This window comes from Chionomys nivalis, chromosome 6 (assembly GCF_950005125.1).
Source record: "Chionomys nivalis chromosome 6, mChiNiv1.1, whole genome shotgun sequence".
Classification (NCBI taxonomy): Eukaryota; Metazoa; Chordata; class Mammalia; order Rodentia; family Cricetidae; genus Chionomys; species Chionomys nivalis.
The window spans coordinates 10,899,727-10,919,494 of record NC_080091.1 but is presented as its reverse complement, the minus strand read 5'-3'; the positions used below and the strand labels follow the sequence as shown (position 1 = coordinate 10,919,494).

At 58.2% G+C, this 19,768-nt stretch overlaps 1 protein-coding gene across 3 annotated transcripts; it reads left to right on the top strand.

Moving 5' to 3' along the window:
- The first annotated feature begins 661 nt into the window (after positions 1-661).
- Positions 662-19,032, top strand: Sema6b (semaphorin 6B). 3 transcript variants are annotated; one of them, XM_057772404.1, is made up of 17 exons: positions 662-829; positions 8,538-8,690; positions 8,785-8,908; positions 10,241-10,301; positions 10,419-10,481; positions 10,761-10,862; positions 11,169-11,259; positions 12,364-12,483; positions 12,972-13,060; positions 14,131-14,348; positions 14,912-15,043; positions 15,334-15,483; positions 15,809-15,991; positions 16,077-16,226; positions 16,524-16,601; positions 16,734-16,792; positions 17,202-19,032. In XM_057772404.1, the coding sequence occupies exons 2-17, from the start codon at positions 8,567-8,569 to the stop codon at positions 18,113-18,115; spliced, it is 2,658 nt and encodes an 885-aa protein (XP_057628387.1). In that variant the 5' UTR covers positions 662-829; positions 8,538-8,566; the 3' UTR covers positions 18,116-19,032. The 3 variants fall into 3 exon arrangements, with proteins under 3 accessions (XP_057628387.1, XP_057628388.1, XP_057628389.1); XM_057772405.1 differs by having other exon boundaries at positions 8,454-8,690; XM_057772406.1 differs by lacking the exon at positions 662-829 and adding an exon at positions 1,274-1,422.
- The last annotated feature ends 736 nt before the right edge of the window (positions 19,033-19,768 follow it).

Sequence of the window (19,768 nt, the reverse complement as noted above, 5' to 3'; positions counted from 1 at the left end):
ACGGGGTGCCCAGCTGCGGTGTGTGCAGGATTTATTACTCCATACAACAGCGAAAGCGGTCGCGGAGTGTTCTGTATCCTGGATGCCCTGAGGTAAAGAGGCCGCTAGCTCCGTGGGAGAGAGACTTGCATTCAGGATTAGGTCACGTCTGGGATGAGGATGGCTTCCGACAGCGGGAAACTGAAGCATGGGAAGACATGTCTTGCCGTCCAATGTCCCTCAGACAGTGAGTGTTGCGGGCGCAGGCCTTTAGTCTGCACTCTGGGTTCCCGGCTAGCCTGGGCTCCGTAGGCGAGCCCGCCTTAGTCAGTCAAACAATATAAGCAAGTAAAAGAGATCCTGCTGGTTTGACTCAATGATGCCATGAGCCACGGGGGCCGTGGGAGCTAACCCTGTGGACGGGGTGGGGGAATAAGTGGGGGAAGGGTCATAATAATTGTATGTAAAACAACCAATAGCAAAGCGTCTATGCATACTGTATACTGGAGATACCCCGCTCAGTGCGGGGCCCCGTGGCCTTCAGCGTCACTCCCGTGGTGAAAGGTGAGAAGCACAGAGGGAAACTGAGGCCGGGTAAGGCCGAGGCACCCCCCCTCCTCCCGACCGCGTTCCGCTCCGCGTCGATCCGCGCCGGGTTTTGCGGGGCTCCGGGCTCGGGCGCTGGGGGCGGAGGTGGCGGAGCCGGGAGTCGCAGCGGCGGCGGCGGAGATGCGGCCCCGGCCCGGACACCGCGCTGCGCCCCCGCGGGAGCCGCCCGCGCGTGGGAGCCCGGGCTGAGGCGCTACGGGGCCGGGGCCGAGACGGGCAAGTGCTCGGCCTGCGCTGCGAGGTGAGAGCGGGAACGGACGCGGGGACAGACGCGGCGACCGACGCGGGGACGCACCTTGGACAGATGCTGCGGGGACAGATGCAGCGGGGACAGATGCGGGGACGGACACGGGGACGGACGCGGGGACAGATGCGGAGACAGATGCACTGGGGACTCACGCACCGGGCACGCACAGGCCGCGGGCGCCTCGTGCAGCGACACTGGCCCGGGCCCCCGCGTGCGGTCGCGGCTCCAGCGCCCTGGGCGGGGCTAACGGGCTGCGCAGCGGGCGGGGATTGCAGCCAAGGCCGGGGCTCGCCGCGTCCGGGCAGAGACGGTGGCTTTGAATTGTTGAGGCGACGGCCTGCGGGTGGGGGTGGGGGAGGGGGCGGGACACACAGCCGCGACCTCCCGTGGGTCCCCACGCGGCCCCGTGCACCGGCTGCTCCCCGAGCTCTCGGGAACCTGCAGGTCCCCTCCGGCCACGCAGCTGGAGGGGGGGTGCACACAGATCGCGGCCAACGCCCCCGCTGCAGCGGGGCCCTGAGGGGGGCGGCCAAGGCCCCCCAAAGCCCGACAATGGGACAAAGGAGCATCTCTAGCAGCCGCACAGGGTGGGTGCCACCGTGGCCCCCCGGCCGACCGCGGCGCTGATTGGTCCCTGGGGCGGGGGTCACGTGCCCCATCCTGCTCTCCACCGCCGACTTTGGGGCGCCTCCCCAGAGCCGCTGCCAGGCCGAACCCCCACCTCGGCCTCAGATGGCGAATTCTAGGCCTGCGACAGCTCTGAGGTCAGGAGGGACCCACGGATCCCAGTTTCTCTCGGCTAGGGGTCTGTCACCCCCACCTGAGGTCTATGTCACCCCCGCCTGGGGTCTGTTCTGTGTCACCAACGCTTGAGGTCTCTGTGTGCCCCCATGAGGTCCGTGTGCCTGCTACCCCAGGTCTGTGTCACTGAGCTTCCCAGGTCGCTGTCACTCTGCCTGAGGTCTGTGTGTTTCATCCCCATCTGAGATCTGTGTCGTTCCCCCCACCCCCGGCGCCTGAGCTCTCTGTCGTCCTCCCCCCCAGGTTCTGTAACCTGCCTGAGGTCTGTGTCACCCCCATATTCTTTTAGCCTCTGGACACCCCCGCCCCAAGCTGAGTGTAACCGAGTTGGGAACCCCAATATTGCAGCCCAGCAAGGATGCTCTGAGGACAGATGACTGGAGGGCCTGGCCAGGCGGCTTCTGCCTGGTTCCCTTTCTCGGCCCCTGGACTCGAGTTTTCTGGCAGGTTTTCAGGGTGCACGATTGCTTTCAGATTATTGAGAGGTTAGAGGTGGGGAGGTCTAGGGTTCAAGGCCTGGACCTGGGAGGGCCTGATGCCACATAGCCTACTGGCTGGCAGAATGGAGGTCACTGTTCTGTGCTGGGGAGCCTCAGACTGGGTAGCTGGCAGCCTGGGGACCAAAAGGAAGTGGGGAAATTGAGGTCCTGAACGCCTTGTTCTGTGGGGCCCTGGGTTTCTCAGGCAGCAAGTGAGGGAGCCTACTCTCTCTACCCACTGGAAACCAAGCGCTCTCAAGTTCCTCTCTTCCGAGGTGGCCCTGGATGTCTTGGGCCCCGGAGGGAAGTCGGTTTGAACTTTTAGCTTCGCTGTGTGTCCTGGGCTAGGAGGTCAGTCTTTGTGCGCCCTCCTGTGCGACCAGCTCTGCCCGCTTCTTCCCCCACTGCGTTTCCCGGGGCCTCAGATCCTCTGGGGCTTCCAGTCCTCCCCCGACCGCCCCCCCCCCCCCCCGTCCATCTGTCTGTCTGTGGCAGAGGGCAGGCAGGTGGCTGTCCTGGAAGAGGTGACGTCAAACTGCGGACAGGTGAGCCAGACAGAAAGGTGACCGGCGCCTCCAGGGAAAGCTGGTGTCCCGAGCTGACCCTGGGTGTGGTCCTGGAGGGGCAGCTGGGAGGACTGGGCTGGGGAGTGGGAGAACTTCCAGGGTGCCTGAACTTTTTGAAGTGGGAGCGTCATTCCCGGGGTCACGCGGGATTGTTAAGAAATGGGGGACATGGCGAGATTTCAGGGTCGCTGGGAGTCGATGGGCTGACACAGTGCTGTTCCTTCTGGAGGGGGGTCGTGGTGGGTGGGTGACTCTTAACTCAGGTGAGAGGCAGGCTGGACGGGCTGAAGACCTCATTTCCCAGGATGCACTTGGCTCAGCCCCAAGGAACTTCCTTCTAGAGGTACCTTGAATGATTAGGGAAGTCATTCAGTCAGTCACCGAACATTCCCAGTGGCCGACAACCACCCCAGCTTTTCTGTTTGTGTCTTAGAACTCTTCCAGACCATGAGAGGGGAAACTGAGGCAGATACTGGCTCACTCTACTGTGCGGTTGGAGCTGGAGTGGAGGGAGCAACTGAAGCTAGGGAAGGTTGAATTCGCATTGTGGATCAGGGAAGGTGCATGGAGAAGGGCCTTGCAGCTGGAGCTGCCCCGGCTGTTTGGAAGTCCGCCTGGGGTGGTGGTGGTGGTCACGTATTTTCTGAGAGTCACACTAGAGGCAGCAGAGATCCCTTCCCAGGATGTGGCCCTCAGCCCTCGGGCTGACAGTGCAGAGGCCCAGGGCGGGAAACACAGCTGTGGACAGGCCCCAGGGCAGGGGACAGAGGGCCTTGCTAAGTCCCAGGGCAGGGGTTGCTGCAGTAGAAGGGAACCGGTTGCATGATGTAGTCTGGTGTGATGGAGGAGGGCCTCTGTGATGGCGCGGAGGGAGAAGGGAGCAGCATAGAGGGCACAGGCTGTGGGGAGTACGGACAGACTCTGGGGATCCCAGAAACTGGGGACAGCTTCACCCCTAGGTAGGTCCTCGTGGGCAGTAGTTGTGGCTGTTCAATCGCAGGCTCCTTATGCCCACTCTGGGCTTTAGTCTTCTCCCAGGTGAAAAGTCCGGGCAATCCCTACTCTAGGAACTGAGGTAGACATTCTCTGACACACCACCACAGGGCTCTAAACACAGTAGGTCTCCACATGTGAGCTGGGAACACAGTGGGTGCTCCATCATGTGAGTTCTGAACACAGTGGGTCTCCAGATGTGAGCTGGGAACACAGTAGGTCTCCACATGTGAGCTGGGAACCCAGTGGGTGCTCCATCATGTGATCCTGAACACAGTGGGTCTTCACATGTGAGCTGGGAACACAGTAGGTGCTCCATCATGTGAGCTGGGAACACAGTGGGTCTCCACATGTGAGCTGGGAACACAGTAGGTGCTCTATCATGTGATCCCTGAACACAGTAGGTCTCTACATGTAAGCTTGGAACACAGTGGGTCTCCATTCATGTGATTCTGAACACAGTAGGTCTCCAGATGTGAGCTGGGAGCACAGTGGGTCTCCATCATGTGATTCTGAACACAGTGGGTCTCCACATGTGAGCTTGGAACACAGTGGGTCTCCATCATGTGATTCTGAACACAGTAGGTCTCCACATGTGAGCTTGGAACACAGTGGGTCTCCATCATGTGATTCTGAACACAGTAGGTCTCCACATGTGAGCTGGGAACACAGTAGGTGCTCTATCATGTGATCTCTGAACACAGTAGGTCTCTACATGTGAACTGGAAGCACAGTAGGTCTCCATCATGTGAGTTCTGAACACAGTGGGTCTCCACATGTGAGCTGGGAACACAGTAGGTGCTCTATCATGTGATCCCTGAACACAATGGGTCTCTACATGTGAGCTGGGAGCACAGTGGGTCTCCATCATGTGATCCTGAACACAGTAGATGCTCCATCATGTGAGTTCTGAACACAGTGGGTCTCCAGATGTGAGCTGGGAACACAGTGGGTCTCCATTATGTGATCCTGAACACAGTGGGTCTCCATCATGTGATCCTGAACACAGTGGGTCTTCATCATGTGAGTTCTGAACACAGTAGGTCTCCAGATGCGAGTGGGGAACCCGTGGGTCTCCATAAGTGTTTGTGTGGACCCCTTCAGAGGGGCTGGCTCCCAGGTGCTGGGAAGACACAAAACTGGGACTGGGGTGCCGCGGTCCTGGGGTCACCCAGGGGTGACCCTGGCTTTGACTCCCACCATGGGCGGTCACTTGGGTCTTCCCCGGGGACCATTTCTGCCTGTCTTCCTCACTTCCTGTTCGCAGCAGTCCTTGTGAGGCCCTGGAGCCTGTCCCCACCCGTGCTTATCTCAGGTGTCCATCGGGAGTGGACTCACAGGTTCCCTCACTCTGCTCTCTGCCCCACTGTCCACTGGGATGTGTGACCTAGGCCGCGTGACCTAGGCCAAGTGATGCAACCTCTCTGAGCTCTGGGGTCACACGTGGGAGGGGCTTTGCATGTCCTTTATTGACCACTTTCTGTATACCCGCCATGGTGCCAAGGGCATGTGTGATTTGGATCATGGCTGGATCCTTGACCGTGCTGGTGTAGAGTCGGTGCTCAGAAACTCCGGAGTGAGCTTGCCTTTGCCGGAATGCTCTTCTCAGGGCACCGATTCACTTGGTATTTATTGAGCAACTACTGTATGCTGGCTTCGTGTTGTGGGGACACAGCAGTGGCTGCCAGGCCAGACCTCACTTCCCAGAGGGAGGACACAGCAAGCTCAGATATCCTTACAGTTTTTTTTTTGTTTGTTTTGTTTTGTTTTTTGGTTTTGTTTTGTTTTGGTTTTGGTTTTGTTTTTGGTTTTTCTTTTTTTTTTTTTGGTTTTTCGAGACAGGGTTTCTCTGTAGCTTTGGAGCCTGTCCTGGAACTAGCTCTTGTAGACCAGGCTGGTCTCGAACTCACAGAGATCCGCCTGCCTCTGCCTCCCGAGTGCTGGGATTAAAGGCGTGCGCCACCACTGCCCGGCAGATATCCTTACAGTTAAGCAACCATTGTGCACCACTCGCATACACGTGGATAACTTACTGGAGACGGTGTAGGCCGTCAGCTTGTCACTCGCCTCATGGGTGAGGGAACTAAGGAGTCAGGAAGCGGGTTCAAATTGAGGGGACGAGGTTGAGTCCCCCCCTGCCTTTGCCAAGTGGGGCACAAAGCAGCTGGGGGTAGCTGTAAGGGGAGCCAGTAACCGGACCTGCCCAGCTCTGGCTGCCGCCAGTCATCTGATCCCCCTGGGGAAGCCAGTGCCACTGGGGAAGCAGGAGGCAGGAGGAGGCAGGGGATTGCTGTCAGTTGAGGGTCTGTCAGAGTCTCAGCCAGGTGAGAGGCAGAGTCTGGAGAGCCCAGCTGTTACTTGCTTGGTGGTCATGAGGAATGGGGAGGCAGGAAGGTGGGGGGACCCTTCCACAGCATCCCAGTCCCCCTGAAATCAAGAGGGACTGAATTTAGAACTTGTTTATGGAGATTCAGGGGTGAGGGAGTGAGGAGTTTTGGGTGGTGGGTGAGGAGAGGAGGTGTAAGATAAACTGAGGGAGGGGGATGGGGTTGGGTGAGGGTGGGGATGGGAGTTTGGGTTGGGGGTCAGCCAAGACCGCTGGGCAGCCAGATACTACCACCAGCTGGAGGTGTTCTGCCCCCAGGCTCAATTGGGACCTCTGGGACATTTGCAGTTGTGTCTCTGAAGGCAGAGTCCGGGAAATGATGGTCCTTGGCCTCTGGCTGGGCCTGCCCATCCCATGTGCCGGGCCTCAGTTTCTCCACACAGCCAGTGAGACTGGGCTGTCACATGAACCAGAGTCCCTGGAAGCCACGTGGGGGAGGCACACAGGCAGGTGCCGGGGGTGGCGGTGCACCCAGGGACACATTTGAAACGTGTGGGTGGTCACTCACACTAGGACAGGTTTGGTGATGGGGTGACCGTGGGTGTATGTCAGGGGACTAGGGGACCCTGAGGCAGCAGGGCACAGCTCTTGGTGGTGATCATGTGTTCACACACAGTGACTATTGAGTGCCAAAGGTATACCTGACCGTAGGAGAGTCCTGTGGGCACCTAGTGCAGTTGGAGGAGCAGTGGGGAGGGGCACAGAGAGGGAGGAGGGGGATGGGGCGGGGGAAAGTGGGCTGAGGTCGGGGGAGGTGCTGGGAGCCTGGAGGAGATAGACCCACAGTGTCTTTTGCTCCCGTGTGCTGAAGAACTTCGTGGATGAGTGGAAAATGTGTCACAAGTGTGGGTGACCCTGAGCTGAGTGGAGGGAGCGGGGAGGGGAGGCATCCTGGATGGTGTGGAGGAGCCTTGGGGTACAAGGAGGCTGCAGTGTGTCAGAGAATGGTTGGAACCCCGATTCAATAGTGTTGCCTTGAAGACCCAGATTCAGGGATGAGGGGTGAATCTCAGGGAGGGTCAGGCCAGCCTGGTCTACATAGTAAGAACCAGTCTCAAAAAAAAAATTAAATTTAATGTTACATCTTATTTTGGGGGACAGGGACTTTTGTTGAAAACAGAGCTCCCCATTGCGACTCCTGTGGTTGTGTTCCCTGAACTCTGAGTCCAGAGCTACAGAATCAGACCTAGAATTCGCCAGTGAGGGGGTGGGGGCGTGGTCATGGTGGAGCCCCGCCTAGAATCCCCTAGTGAGCGTGCTGGGGGCGTGGTCATGGTGGAGCCCCGCCTAGAATCCCCAGTGATGGGCTGGGGGCCCATAGCCAGGGGTCAGGGCGACCAAAGTGCTGAGATAAGCCTCCTGCAGTCTGGGGTCATGGGTGGGTAGAGGGGGCAGCGCAGGGAGGAGCCCTGTAGGAAGCTCATGAGGAAGTAGGCCGTGTCCGAGGACACGCGTCCTCTGAGTCACAAATCCTGGAAGCCAGGGTCAGGGAGAGGAAGCCACGCAAGGTCTTCCTGTTTTTTGGCCCTGAACGTTAGAGCCTTGTGTTCTGGGACTGATGTTCCCTCCATAGCCCCCACCTACTGGGGCTCCAGATCCCCAAGACGCAAGATCGCGAGGGGAGGGAGGGCTGGGAGAAATCTCTGCTGCCTGGATGAGGAAAACTGAGGCCCAGAGCTGGTTGAAGATTGACGAAGCTGCTGAGAGTCCCATGAGGGGTGCCTGGGACCTGGACTGCACCCCTTTCTGGTAGGGAGGTGCCGCCATGCCCCGGGATCCCCAGTTTTGGAGGGCTGGGGTCCCTTGTGTGAACTCACATACCTCAGGATTCCTCAGTTATGGATGAGAGCAAGAGGAATTGGCCCAAGGGAACAGAAAGTCAAGTTCACCAGGGACACCAGGCCCTGTCTCGTGGGATGTTCCGGGACCCCATCGCTTATACTGTGGTTTATAAAGCACCATGGGCTTTTAATTCTCTTATGTTTTGTTCAGCCTTTGCATTTAAAATCATGTCCCTCTTTGTTTTAATTTTGTGGCGATTTGGTTTTATCGTGGGGTTTTGCTCTTAAGCCCAGGCTGGCCTAGACCTAATGATGCTCCTGCCTCAGCCTCTCCGGGGTTGATGTGACAGGCCTGCGCAACGACGCCAGGCTCACAGCCTTTTCGTGTTTTAATTTGAATGATATTTTTAAATGCTTTTTGAAATTGGATTCTAAAGCGCATGTTTTAAGATAATATCCATTATTGTAATTCTCGTGATTAATTTTTAATTACCTAATGCATTTTCGTTTGCAGCTGTTTCCTGAGATTTTTACTCACATGTGGTCGTAAAGTCGCTTGTTAATTAAACAACGTCTGAGCGTCCTTATTATTATCAATGTTTTTACTTTTAGTCTGAGAGGAAGGGGCTCGCGCGCCCCCTGCCGGCTGCTGCTGGAACTGCAGACCGCGCCACTCACCCCAGTCCTGACTTGCAGGTGTCACCTGCGGCCACCTGGTCCTCGCCATGCGGACCCCGCGAGCGCCCCCTCCCCGCCCAGCCCTGCTGCTGCTCCTGCTGCTGCTCCTGGGGGTCGCTCAAGGTCTCTTCCCGGAAGAACCACCTCCACTCAGCGTGGCCCCCAGGGACTGTGAGTCTAGGAAATCGACGGGTGGGGAGTGTCGGGGTCCCAGGTGGGCGGGATCTTGTTCCCAAATACGTCCTCCTTTCACGCCCTCCCCTAGACCTGAGCCACTACCCCGTGTTCGTGGGCAGCGGGCCTGGTCGTCTGAGCCCTGCGGAGGGTGCCGAGGACCTCAACATCCAGCGGGTGCTACGCGTTAACCGGACACTGTTCATCGGGGACAGGTACGCAAGTGTTTGGGCGTCTACGTGATGGGCTTGTTACCTGGCTGGAATGCGCGACCTGTGGTGCTGAATGCTGAGTTTCAAGGGTGCTGAACTGAGTTGTAAGACTATTGAGCACTGAGTTTAAGGGTGCTGAATGCTGGGTGGCTTTGTTTGTTTGAGACGGGGGTTTCTCTGGGTAGCTCTGGCTGTCCTGGAACTCACAGAGATCCGCCTGCCTCTGCCTCTTGAGTGCTGGGATAAAAGGCGTGCGCCACCATCACCCGGTTTACATTTCGTGCTTGTGTCTGTGTGACGTACGTAATGTGTGACATAGGAAATGTATTAAGGTGCACGCACGGTGCTGAGGACGACCTGTCGGGGCGGGTCTCCTCCCCTCTGCTCGGGGCCAGGGATTAGCTTTGCAGCTGGTGACTTTACCCCCTGAGCCATCTCCGGAGCAAACGCCAGCGTTCAGGGTACCGAGTGCTGTTTGAAGGCGCTTACGCCTGAGCCTGAGATTTTTGTTTGGTTTTGTTCTTGCTGTCATTTTTTAAGACAGGGTTTCTCAGTGTACTCCTGTCTGTTCTGGAACTTGTTCTGTGCTGCCTCGAACTCACAGGGATCGCTTGCTTTAAGTCTGAGTTCTTTTTTAAAATTAATTATTAATTTTGGTTTTTCAAGACAGGGTTTTTCTGTAGCTTTGGAACCTGTCCTGTAACTAGCTCTTGTAGACTAGGCTGACCTCGAACTCACAGAGATCCTCTTGCCTCTGCCTCCCGAGTGCTGGAACTAAAGGCGTGTTTTGCCCCTGGAACTGGAGCTACAGACAGTTGTGAGCTGCCGTGTGGGTGCTGGGAATTGAACTCAGGTCTTCTGAAAGAGCAGCCAGTGCTCTTAACCCCTGAGGCATCTCTCCAGCCCCTCAAGTCTGAGTTTTAAGGGCATTGGATTCTGCAGTAGAGCCTACAGTTGACTTGGGTATGACGGTTGGGGACAATGTCTGGGCACAATTTACTGGGTGCCTAGAGAGAGTGATAGAGGGGAACTCAGGCTTGGCAGAGGGAGTGACAGGGGCTGCGGGCGGCAAAGGAGTGGACTCGGGGCTCACAGGCGCCTCCTGGTGGCAGGTTGGCACTGAGCCCTGGATGTGACCAAGCTGTCAGGTTTAGGGGCCGGAGGAGGTGGCAGCGTGCTGGGAGTGAGAAAGGGGTGGATATGGCATAGATTTCAAAGGCAGAAACCGCAGATCGGGCCAGGGATGGCGAGGGTGCCGGATGGGCCCCATGTGTATTGTGGTAGGACTGACGGTGGTGGGGTCCCCCAATCTCACAGACCATGCTCTTCCTATAGAGACAACCTGTACCAGGTAGAGCTGGAACCGTCCACATCCACAGAGCTGCGGTACCAGAGGGTGAGGAAGGCGCCAGTACCGGGGCTGCAAGCGGGGAGGTGGAACTCGGCTGAGAGGAGGGATCTGAGGGGTGCTGAGGACCACACTCACCTCACCCCACTTTCTTTGTGTCGGCAGAAGCTGACCTGGCGCTCCAATCCCAGTGACATCAACGTGTGTCGGATGAAGGGCAAGCAAGAGGTTAGAGGGACCTGGCCCGGCCGTGGCCTAGCCCACCCTGCCCTCCCGGGCCCCATCCTCTCCTGGCCAGGCTCAGGGAGGTTCTTCCCACCTCCTGATGGTTTCCCCGAAGGCGGGACGTTTCAGTTGCCTCTCCCCGTCTACCCAGGACATGCCCAAGCTTCATCCCATCACGTAACCCCAAACCTTAGGTCAGCCTCGGCTGACTTCCCAGCCTTCGCCATATTCACAGGGACCGGACGACACCCTTCATGCCTCCTTCCTCCCTCTCCACCCCAGGGTGAGTGTCGGAACTTCGTCAAGGTGCTCCTGCTTCGTGACGAGTCCACGCTCTTTGTGTGTGGCTCCAATGCGTTCAACCCTATCTGCGCCAATTACAGTGTGAGTCTCAGCCCTTCTGAGCCCCTAAGAGGTCTGCTTCGCCTCCATGTGCCCAGGGTTTCCTCCCAGCCACACGTACCCTTATGCTAGGCCTGCCGGCATTTCCCCCTCTTCCTGTAAGACTGACTATAATAGGCTCGGGCCGTTCACACACCAGGAAACTAAGGCCCAGAGAAGTTAATTGACTGGCCAGTGTCACACAGTAATCCAGGATGAAGCTATGGTTTTTCTGGAGTGGGGGAGTGGGGAAGCCAGGAGCTGCCAGGCAGGGTGACAGCCATTGCTCAGACTCCATCCTCCATGCAGATGGACACGCTGCAGCCTCTCGGGGACAACATCAGCGGCATGGCCCGCTGCCCCTACGACCCCAAGCATGCCAATGTCGCCCTCTTCTCAGGTGAGCAATTCCTGCGTTGGCCCATCCAGCCCGAAGAGAGGCATTTTCCTTTCCTAAAGTCTTGGTCACTCGGAGGCAGCTGGGAAATGGACAGACTCTAGACACAGTCAGAGTCAAGGTCAGGATGGTGGCTAGGCTGAGCATAGGGGAAGAAACTGAACCTGGGGCCGAGACTCAGCCTGGGATCATGATGGGTTCCAGGCTCAGTCTGGTGACAGGCCACATTAGGCTGACGTTCCAGTTGTTGCCCCACCCCCCTCTGGGCCTCCTCCTCCTCCTCCTCCTCCTCTTCTTCTTCTTCTTCTTCTTCTTCTTCTTCTTCTTCTTCTTCTTCTTCTTCTTCTTCTTCTTCTTCTTCTTCTTCCTCTTCCTCTTCCTTCTCCTCCTCCCCTCCTCCTCCCCCTCCTCCTCCTCCTCCTCTTCTTCTTCTTCTTCTTCCTCTTCCTTCTCCTCCTCCCCTCCTCCTCCTCCTCCTCCTCCTCCTCCTCCTCTTCTTCTTCTTCTTCTTCTTCTCCTCCTCCTCCTCCCCTCCTCTTCTTCCTCTTCCTCCTCCTCCCCCTCCTCCTCCTCTCCTCCTTCTCCTCTTCCTCCTCCTCCTCCTCCTCCTCCTCCTCCTCCTCCTCCTCTTCTTCTTCTTCTTCTTCTTCTTCTCCTCCTCCTCCTCCTCCTCCTCCTCCTCCTCCTCTTCTTCTTCTTCTTCTCCTCCTCCTCCTCCCCTCCTCCTCCCCTCCTCCTCCTCCTCCTCCTCTCCTCCTCCTCCTCCTCCTCCTCTTCTTCTTCTTCTCCTCCTCCTTCTCCTCCTCCTCCTCTCCTCTTCTTCTTCCTCTTCCTCCTCCTCCTCCCCTCCTCCTCCCCTTCTCCTCCTTCTCTCCTCCTTCTCCTTTTCTCCTCCTTCTTGTTTTTCAAGACAGGGGCTCACTGTGTAGCCCTGGCTGGCCTGGAACTCGCTCTGTAGACCAGGCTAGCCCTGAACTCACAGATTCACCTGCCTCTGGCTCCCGTGTGCTGGGATTCAGGGGTGTGCCACCATGCCTGCCTTCTCTCTGGTCCTTCTCAGTCTAACTCCCCATCTGCTCCTCTCGCACTCTGGTCCCCTGTATCCAGATGGGATGCTCTTCACAGCCACGGTGACTGACTTCTTAGCCATCGATGCTGTCATCTACCGCAGCCTCGGGGACCGGCCCACCCTGCGCACAGTAAAGCATGACTCCAAGTGGTTCAAAGGTGAGACCCTTAAGAACAGAGTGTAAGCCTTGTAGATGTGGCATTTACCTGACATTCCCTAACAAGGAAGAGCCCCGGAGGAGATCAGGAGCAGAGGGACTGGGATCTCCGTTTTGGAGTCTGTTGATCTTTTTAAAGATGAAACTAGATGAAGATTTTCATGTAAAGCAGAACATGCTAGAAGTGGGTGGCTGAGGATCCTCAAGGAAGGACAGGAGAGCAGACCCCGGGGCCTAGTTCTCCACCAAATAGGGAGGACATAGGTCATAAAACAGCACAGTTAGCTTAGGGGGCATAGACTCAGTGATTTTTTTTGAGTTATGACCCCACTCACCCAAAAAGAGTTAAAGTGAAGTCATATTGACTAAGTGGCAACTCTAAGCCCCCTCTTCATAATAAAAGGCACAGCTCACAGTGTGCGCTGGTGACATTCTGACCCCAGAGCCCCTTCCTGACGACTCAGGCTGGACCCCGATTCTTCTCCACAGAGCCCTCCTTTGTCCATGCTGTGGAGTGGGGAAGTCATGTCTATTTCTTCTTCCGGGAAATCGCCATGGAGTTTAACTACCTGGAAAAGGTGACAAAAATACCCCTGGGATGCCTGGGCAGGGGACACTGAGTTGAGAAGCTCACATCAGGGAAGGTGGACAAGAGATCTAACCATGGAATCCACCTGGGTCAGAGGGCTCAGTCTTTATAGTCTCCCCTCCAGCAAGGCCCAGGCCTCTGAGACTGGAAGACACTTAGTGAGTAACTGTAGAGTTTGAAATCTTTGTAGAGAGGATGTCATGAGACCCCACAGCTTCGGCTGCCATCCATCCCTCAACACCACAAACCATACTATTTATTCTTCAGTCCTTCAAGGAAGCAGTAACCTGAGTCGGCTACAATCTACCCGTCCATCCATCCACTCATCCACCCACTCATCCATCCGTCCACCCACCCATCCACCCGTCTGTCCACCCACCCACCCGTCCGTCCACCCACCCACCCGTCCGTCCGTCCACCCACCCACCCGTCCGTCCACCCACCCACCCGCCCGTCCGTCCACCCATCCATCCACCCGTCCGTCCACCCATCCACTCCTCCGTCCACCCATCCGTCCATCCGTCCGTCCATCCATCCGTCCGTCTGTCTATCCACCCTCCCTCCCTCCCTCCCTCCCTCCCTCCCTCCCACCATCTGTCCATCCATCCATCCATCAGTCCACCCACCCACCCATCCAACCCATCCACCCACCCATCCACCCACCCTTTCACCCACCCATCAATTTATCTCTTGCTTTGTCACCTGTGCCATCAATATCCCTGGTGTCTGGCATCCCATGTGGCAGGTCCCCTCTAGTTCTTATAACAGAGGTTCCCTCTGTCCTGCATGGCTTGCAGCAGCTATTCAGCAGCTATTTCTTTTTTAAAAAAAATATTTATTTATTATGTATACAATATTCTGTCTGTGTGTATACTGCACACCAGAAGAGGGCACCAGACCTCATTATGGATGGTTGTGAGCCACCATGCAATTGCTGGGAATTGAACTCAGGACCTTTGGAAGAGGAGGCAATGCTCTTAACCTCTGAGCCATCTCTCCAGCCCTGCAGCAGCTGTTTCTACATCACGCTGACTCACGTTGTTCCTGATGCTTGTCCAGGTGGTGGTATCCCGCGTGGCCCGTGTGTGCAAGAATGACGTGGGTGGCTCCCCACGGGTGCTGGAGAAGCAGTGGACTTCTTTCCTGAAGGCCCGGCTCAACTGCTCTGTGCCTGGGGACTCGCACTTCTACTTCAACGTACTGCAGGCTGTGACAGGTGTAGTGAGCCTGGGCGGCCGGCCGGTGATCCTCGCTGTCTTCTCCACCCCCAGCAACAGGTCAGCCAATGCCACAGGGCACCCACTAGGGGTGTTTGGTGAGCAGAATCCCCGGGTTTGCACATTCACCCAGCAAACATTCTGAGTCCTGTGTTGGGTGGCATCGGTTCCAGGAGACCTCCATGCCAAGCCAGGGCCAAGGAAAAAAAAGAGACACCCAGAGTCCTGTGGTCCCACCGGACATGGCGGGAAGGGCTCCTGAAGAAGGGACATTGGGGCATGGAAGAGGGAACAGCATAGATGAAGATTCAGAGGCTATGTGGTGGTCTGCGAAGGAGGCTCATATGTCAGTTGTCGCAGGAGCCAGAGGGATCAAGAAATATGCTGGAATGATGGAGGATCCCACATGGGGCAAGACTCAGACTTGGGTCTCAGAGCACAAGGGAGCCACAGGCAAATGACGATCCATAGAGAGAGGTCAGCAGACGAGGAACACTAGACAGTCAAGCAAGCCATGGTGGGAACTGAACAGATGCAAAGGCCCTGGTGGTGTTCGGGAGGTAGAGAGGCTTATGTTGCTCCATCCCCACCTGGCTCAGCAATGTCTCTCCCCTCCTCCGCAGCATCCCTGGCTCAGCTGTCTGCGCCTTCGACATGAACCAAGTGGCTGCTGTGTTTGAAGGCCGCTTCCGAGAGCAGAAGTCACCGGAGTCCATCTGGACACCAGTACCTGAAGACCAAGTGCCACGGCCCAGGTGACAGTGACGGCCAGCTTGGGAGAGGAGATGATGGAGGAAGCAACACCAGAGGGTCTGCTGGGCCTTAGTCAACATCACCGACCTTCATTTGTCAAGGGATAAGCCAGGCAAAGGCCCTGGGGAGGAGGGCATGGCCTGTGTGAGGCCTCGGGGCAAATCAGATCAGAAAGCAGAGGTCCTGAAGCTCCAAAGAGTTTAGAGGGTTAGAGTCAGAGTGGGGAGCCATTCAAGCTGGACCCCAGGTGCTCCGAACCCTCCTTGACTCCCCTTCTTCTGTCCTCCCCCAGGCCTGGGTGCTGTGCAGCTCCTGGTATGCAGTACAACGCCTCCAGCGCCCTGCCTGATGAGATCCTCAACTTTGTGAAGACTCACCCACTGATGGACGAAGCGGTACCTTCTCTGGGCCATGCTCCCTGGATCGTGAGGACTCTGATGCGGTCAGTGCTGGGGAGGGGGTAGTTCAGGATGGCGTGGGGGGGCATGGGTCTCCGTCAAGGACCTTCATTGATTGAAGGATATGCTGGGCAAGGGCAGCTCACGCAAATGCCCAGGGGTAGGGAGTCGGGGGCACAGCCTATGCAGAGGGCCCAAGGCAGGACCGAGCATGGCTTCTAAGTGTTGTGTGCATCATTGTGTAACTGTCGGTGTGTATCTGTGTAACTACTCCTACACCCCTCAATTTAGGAGATGCCTGATACCTGGGGTGGGAGGCCTGCAGGGCTTCAGGGCCAACCTGACCTCCAACTCCATCTTGTGTTCTAGGCACCAGCTGACCCGAGTGGCTGTGGACGTGGGTGCGGGCCCATGGGGCAATCAGACAATAGTCTTCCTTGGCTCCGAGGTGGGCACCGTCCTCAAATTCCTCGTGAGGCCCAATGCCAGTGTCTCAGGGACCACCGGGCCCAGTGTCTTCCTGGAGGAGTTTGAAACCTACCGACCTGACAGGTCTGGGGATAACCAGGGAGGTGGGAGCGGCCGGCTGGACGCCAGGGTGGGCACACCAGCCTCACTCACCACCCTGTGTGCCCAGGTGTGGACGATCCGGCAGCGGTGGTGAGTGGGGGCAGCGACTGCTGAGCCTGGAGCTGGACACAGCCTCAGGTGGCCTGCTGGCGGCCTTCCCCCGCTGCGTGGTCCGTGTGCCTGTCGCCCGCTGCCAGCTCCACTCGGGGTGCATGAAGTAAGTGCCTCCCCCCCCCCAAGATTGGTACAGGGTGGGAGGGGATGGCAGAGAAGACAGCCAGATGTCACTGAAAAGCTTTGGTTTATGGAGAGGTGAACTGGTCTGCGCACACAGCTGTGCAAAGGCCCTGGGGCAGGATGGAGCCCGTGTTGGAGGAGCAGTAGGCAGACTGTGTGGCTGTTGCAGGGAGGACAGACTGTGTGGGCTCAGCCCAGCCCAGTGCCATACAGCTGTGGTGACCGGGAGGACACATGGTCCAGGTCCCCTGAGCAGCTGTTCCATGCTCTATCATAGGAACTGTATTGGTAGCCAGGATCCATACTGCGGGTGGGCCCCCGATGGCTCCTGCATTTTCCTCAGACCAGGAACCAGGTACGGGAAAGGAGGACATGGGGGGGGGGGGGCTCATCTTAGGATCCATGGTCCACGTTCCCCCTCCCTGTGCCATGCTGGATGCAAAAGGTTCTCTGCTAAGTCTACTTCTGTCCCCTTCCCCCACCTCAGTGCCACGTTTGAGCAAGATGTGTCCGGGGCCAGCACCTCAGGTTTAGGGGACTGCTCAGGTAAGCTGGGAAAGGGACTCCCCTGTGTGTTTTGACACAAGCTGAGGACTTGTGTCTGGGGGTAGGTGCGCTTGGAAGGCTTTGGGCAGTTACAGTGACTCTGTGCTCCTGGGCGCCCTCTGGTGGCGACTGCAGGGAGGGATGAAAATGAGACCCGCCTGATTGGGAGATGAGGAAAAGGTACGGACTCCAGAAAAAACACGGACAAGGGGCGTGGCTCAGACTTAAAGCTCATGCCTGGGGGTGTGGTCGGAGTAGAGCCAGGGTCTAGAACCCCCAGAGATAAACTGGGGGCTTGGTCAGGGTGGAGCCCCCCCCCCCAAAAAAAATGGGCGTGTGACTCAGTACCTGTCTAGCGCAGACAGACTGACTTTCAGGCTGGGACCCCACTGCCACCTTCTGTCCCCAGGACTCTTGCGCGCCAGCCTCTCAGATGAGCGTGCAGGACTGGTGTCAGTGAACCTGCTGGTGACGTCCTCGGTGGCGGCGTTCGTGGTGGGCGCCGTGGTGTCTGGCTTCAGCGTGGGCTGGTTCGTGGGTCTCCGCGAGCGGCGGGAGCTGGCCCGGCGCAAGGACAAGGAGGCCATCCTGGCGCACGGCGGCGGCGAGGCAGTGCTGAGCGTGAGCCGGCTGGGCGAGCGCAGGGGGACAGGGCCCGGGGGCCGCGGAGGAGCCGGCGGCGGACCCGGGGGTCCCCCGGAGGCCCTGCTCGCCCCGCTCATGCAGAACGGCTGGACGAAGGCAGCACTGCTGCATGGTGGCCCTCACGACCTGGACTCGGGGCTACTGCCCACCCCGGAGCAGACGCCTCTGCCCCAGAAGCGCTTGCCCACGCCGCACCCGCACGCCCACGCCCTGGGGCCGCGAGCCTGGGACCACAGCCATGCTCTGCTGTCGGCCTCGGCCTCCACCTCCTTGCTGTTGCTGGCGCCCGCCCGCGCCCCTGAGCAGCCCCCGGTGCCGGCGGAGCCGGGCCCCGATGGTCGCCTCTGCGCCCCTAGACCCGGCCGGGCCTCACACCCCGGCGACTTCCCGCTCACGCCGCACCCCAGCCCGGACCGCCGGCGGGTGGTGTCCGCACCCACGGGCCCCTTGGACCCATCGGGCGACGGCCTGCCCGGGCCCTGGAGCCCACCCGCGACCAGCAGCCTGCGGAGGCCGGGTCCCCACGGGCCCCCCGCAGCAGCCCTGAGGCGCACGCACACGTTCAACAGTGGCGAGGCCCGGCCCGGAGGTCACCGTCCCCGCCGCCACCCACCCGCGGACTCGACGCACCTGCTGCCCTGCGGGGCAGGTGAGCGGACTGCACCTCCCGTGCCCTAGGCCGGGTGGACGCCTCAATGGTGCCAACCACAGCGACCGGGGCGGGGAGGGGCGCGAGCTCAGGTCACCGGGCCCCACCGGCTCCGAGTGGGGTGCGTCCGTCCCCCACCCACATGTGTGGGGGTCCCCTCGCCACAGGGAAGCACAAGAGCCCCCTCCATCTCGGAGGATTCAGGACACGAAGCCCCGGGGTGGGCGGGAGGAGGCCGACCTTTGACCTTCTGCCCATAGACTTTGATTTTTTTTTTTTTTTGTTTATTTTGAGTTTTTTTTTTTTTCTAAGAAATTGCACAGCCCCGTTCTTGGGGTGGCAGCCGGGGTGGGGGGTGAGGACGTGGGGTGAGGGGAGGCAGAGCTGCAGATATGAGCCTTCCCGCCTCAACTCATTCTCCGCAGAAGGGACCCCCTCCCCGGTCCCGGGTCCTTGCGTGTGTGGGTGTGTGTCTGTGTGCATGGTCTGTTCGTGTGCAAGGGCCCGGGACAGAAGTGTGTGTGTGCGTGTGTGTGAGACAGGGCCGCCGTGGGTGTGCGTGTGTGCGACTCAGAATGTGGGTGGTGGCGCCCTCAGAGACCCTGGCGTTGGCTGAGCCAATGCTGGGACTTCTGGAGAAAATCCGGGGGGAGGGGGCCTCCGAGGTGCCGGTTTGGAGTTCAAATCCTGCTTCTGCAGAGGGGACCTGCGGTCCAGGCTGGGAGATGGGGGAACCTGCTTCTAAAGGGCTTGTGGGGGTCTTAGGGGGGTGGAGGTGGGCAGACCCCCTGTAAATACAGCCCTGGGGTGGTCAGAGAGGCCCATGCCACCCGCCCCCCCCTTGTGACGTCCCCTCTTTGACCACCAGCTGACCGTGCATGCCACGTGGCCAGCTGAGTCCAGGACCCTTCCCAGCCCTATCCCCGTCAATAAAACTCTGTTTACATCCACCGGCCCCCTCGACTCTGGGTCAGCTCTGTTTTCTTGGGTGACTGGGAATACCTGCTCTTAGTCAGGCTCACAGACAAATGGGGGTTTAAGCCTCTCAGAGCCCAGGCTGGGAGGAGAGGTCAGGGAGACCTGTGAAGACCTGGGAAACTCTAATAACACCGAGGAACTTGCTAAGCGCTGGAGATATGGCTGCGTGGGTAAAACACCTCCTGTGGCAGCGTGAGGACCTGAGTTTGAATCCCTTAGCTCTCAGAAAAACCCGGCCATGGTGGTGTGCACACCCAGTAATTGTAATTGTAGTGTTGGGTAGGATGAGACAAGAAGATCTCTGGGACTCTGTCAGCCTAGTTCAATCTCGGGTCGGTGAGAGCGAGCTAAGAGAAAGGCAGCATTGACCCGTGGCCACTGCAAGTGTGTGTGTGCCTGTCACACAGCCAGAGTTGTCCTCAAAGGCAAATTCATAGCCTCGAAATGGATTTCGCTGTTGTAGTTTTTGTGTTTGACACAGTCTTCACAGCAGACACCTGTACGTGCTGAGCTTCGGATACATGCAGTCATCAGAGGCTCTCTTGAAGACTGTCAGCTGTGCAGGTGGGGAAACTGAGTCCTGGGACCCTAACCACCTGCTTTAGGACGTTGTGTAGGAGCTGGAATTCAGAACCAGGCCCTGCTCCTTGCTCAGTGCCTTAAAGAAGCATAGAAAGGCCTTTAATCCCAGCACTCGGGAGGCA

Coding starts and splice junctions, on each gene's coding strand:
- Sema6b (XM_057772404.1), top strand. CDS start 8,567: ATGCGGACCCCGCGAGCGCCCCCTCCCCGCCCAGCCCTGCTGCTGCTC. Junction 14,349..14,911: donor TTCTCCACCCCCAGCAACAG/GTCAGCCAATGC, acceptor CCTCCTCCGCAG/CATCCCTGGCTCAGCTGTCT. Junction 15,044..15,333: donor GACCAAGTGCCACGGCCCAG/GTGACAGTGACG, acceptor GTCCTCCCCCAG/GCCTGGGTGCTGTGCAGCTC.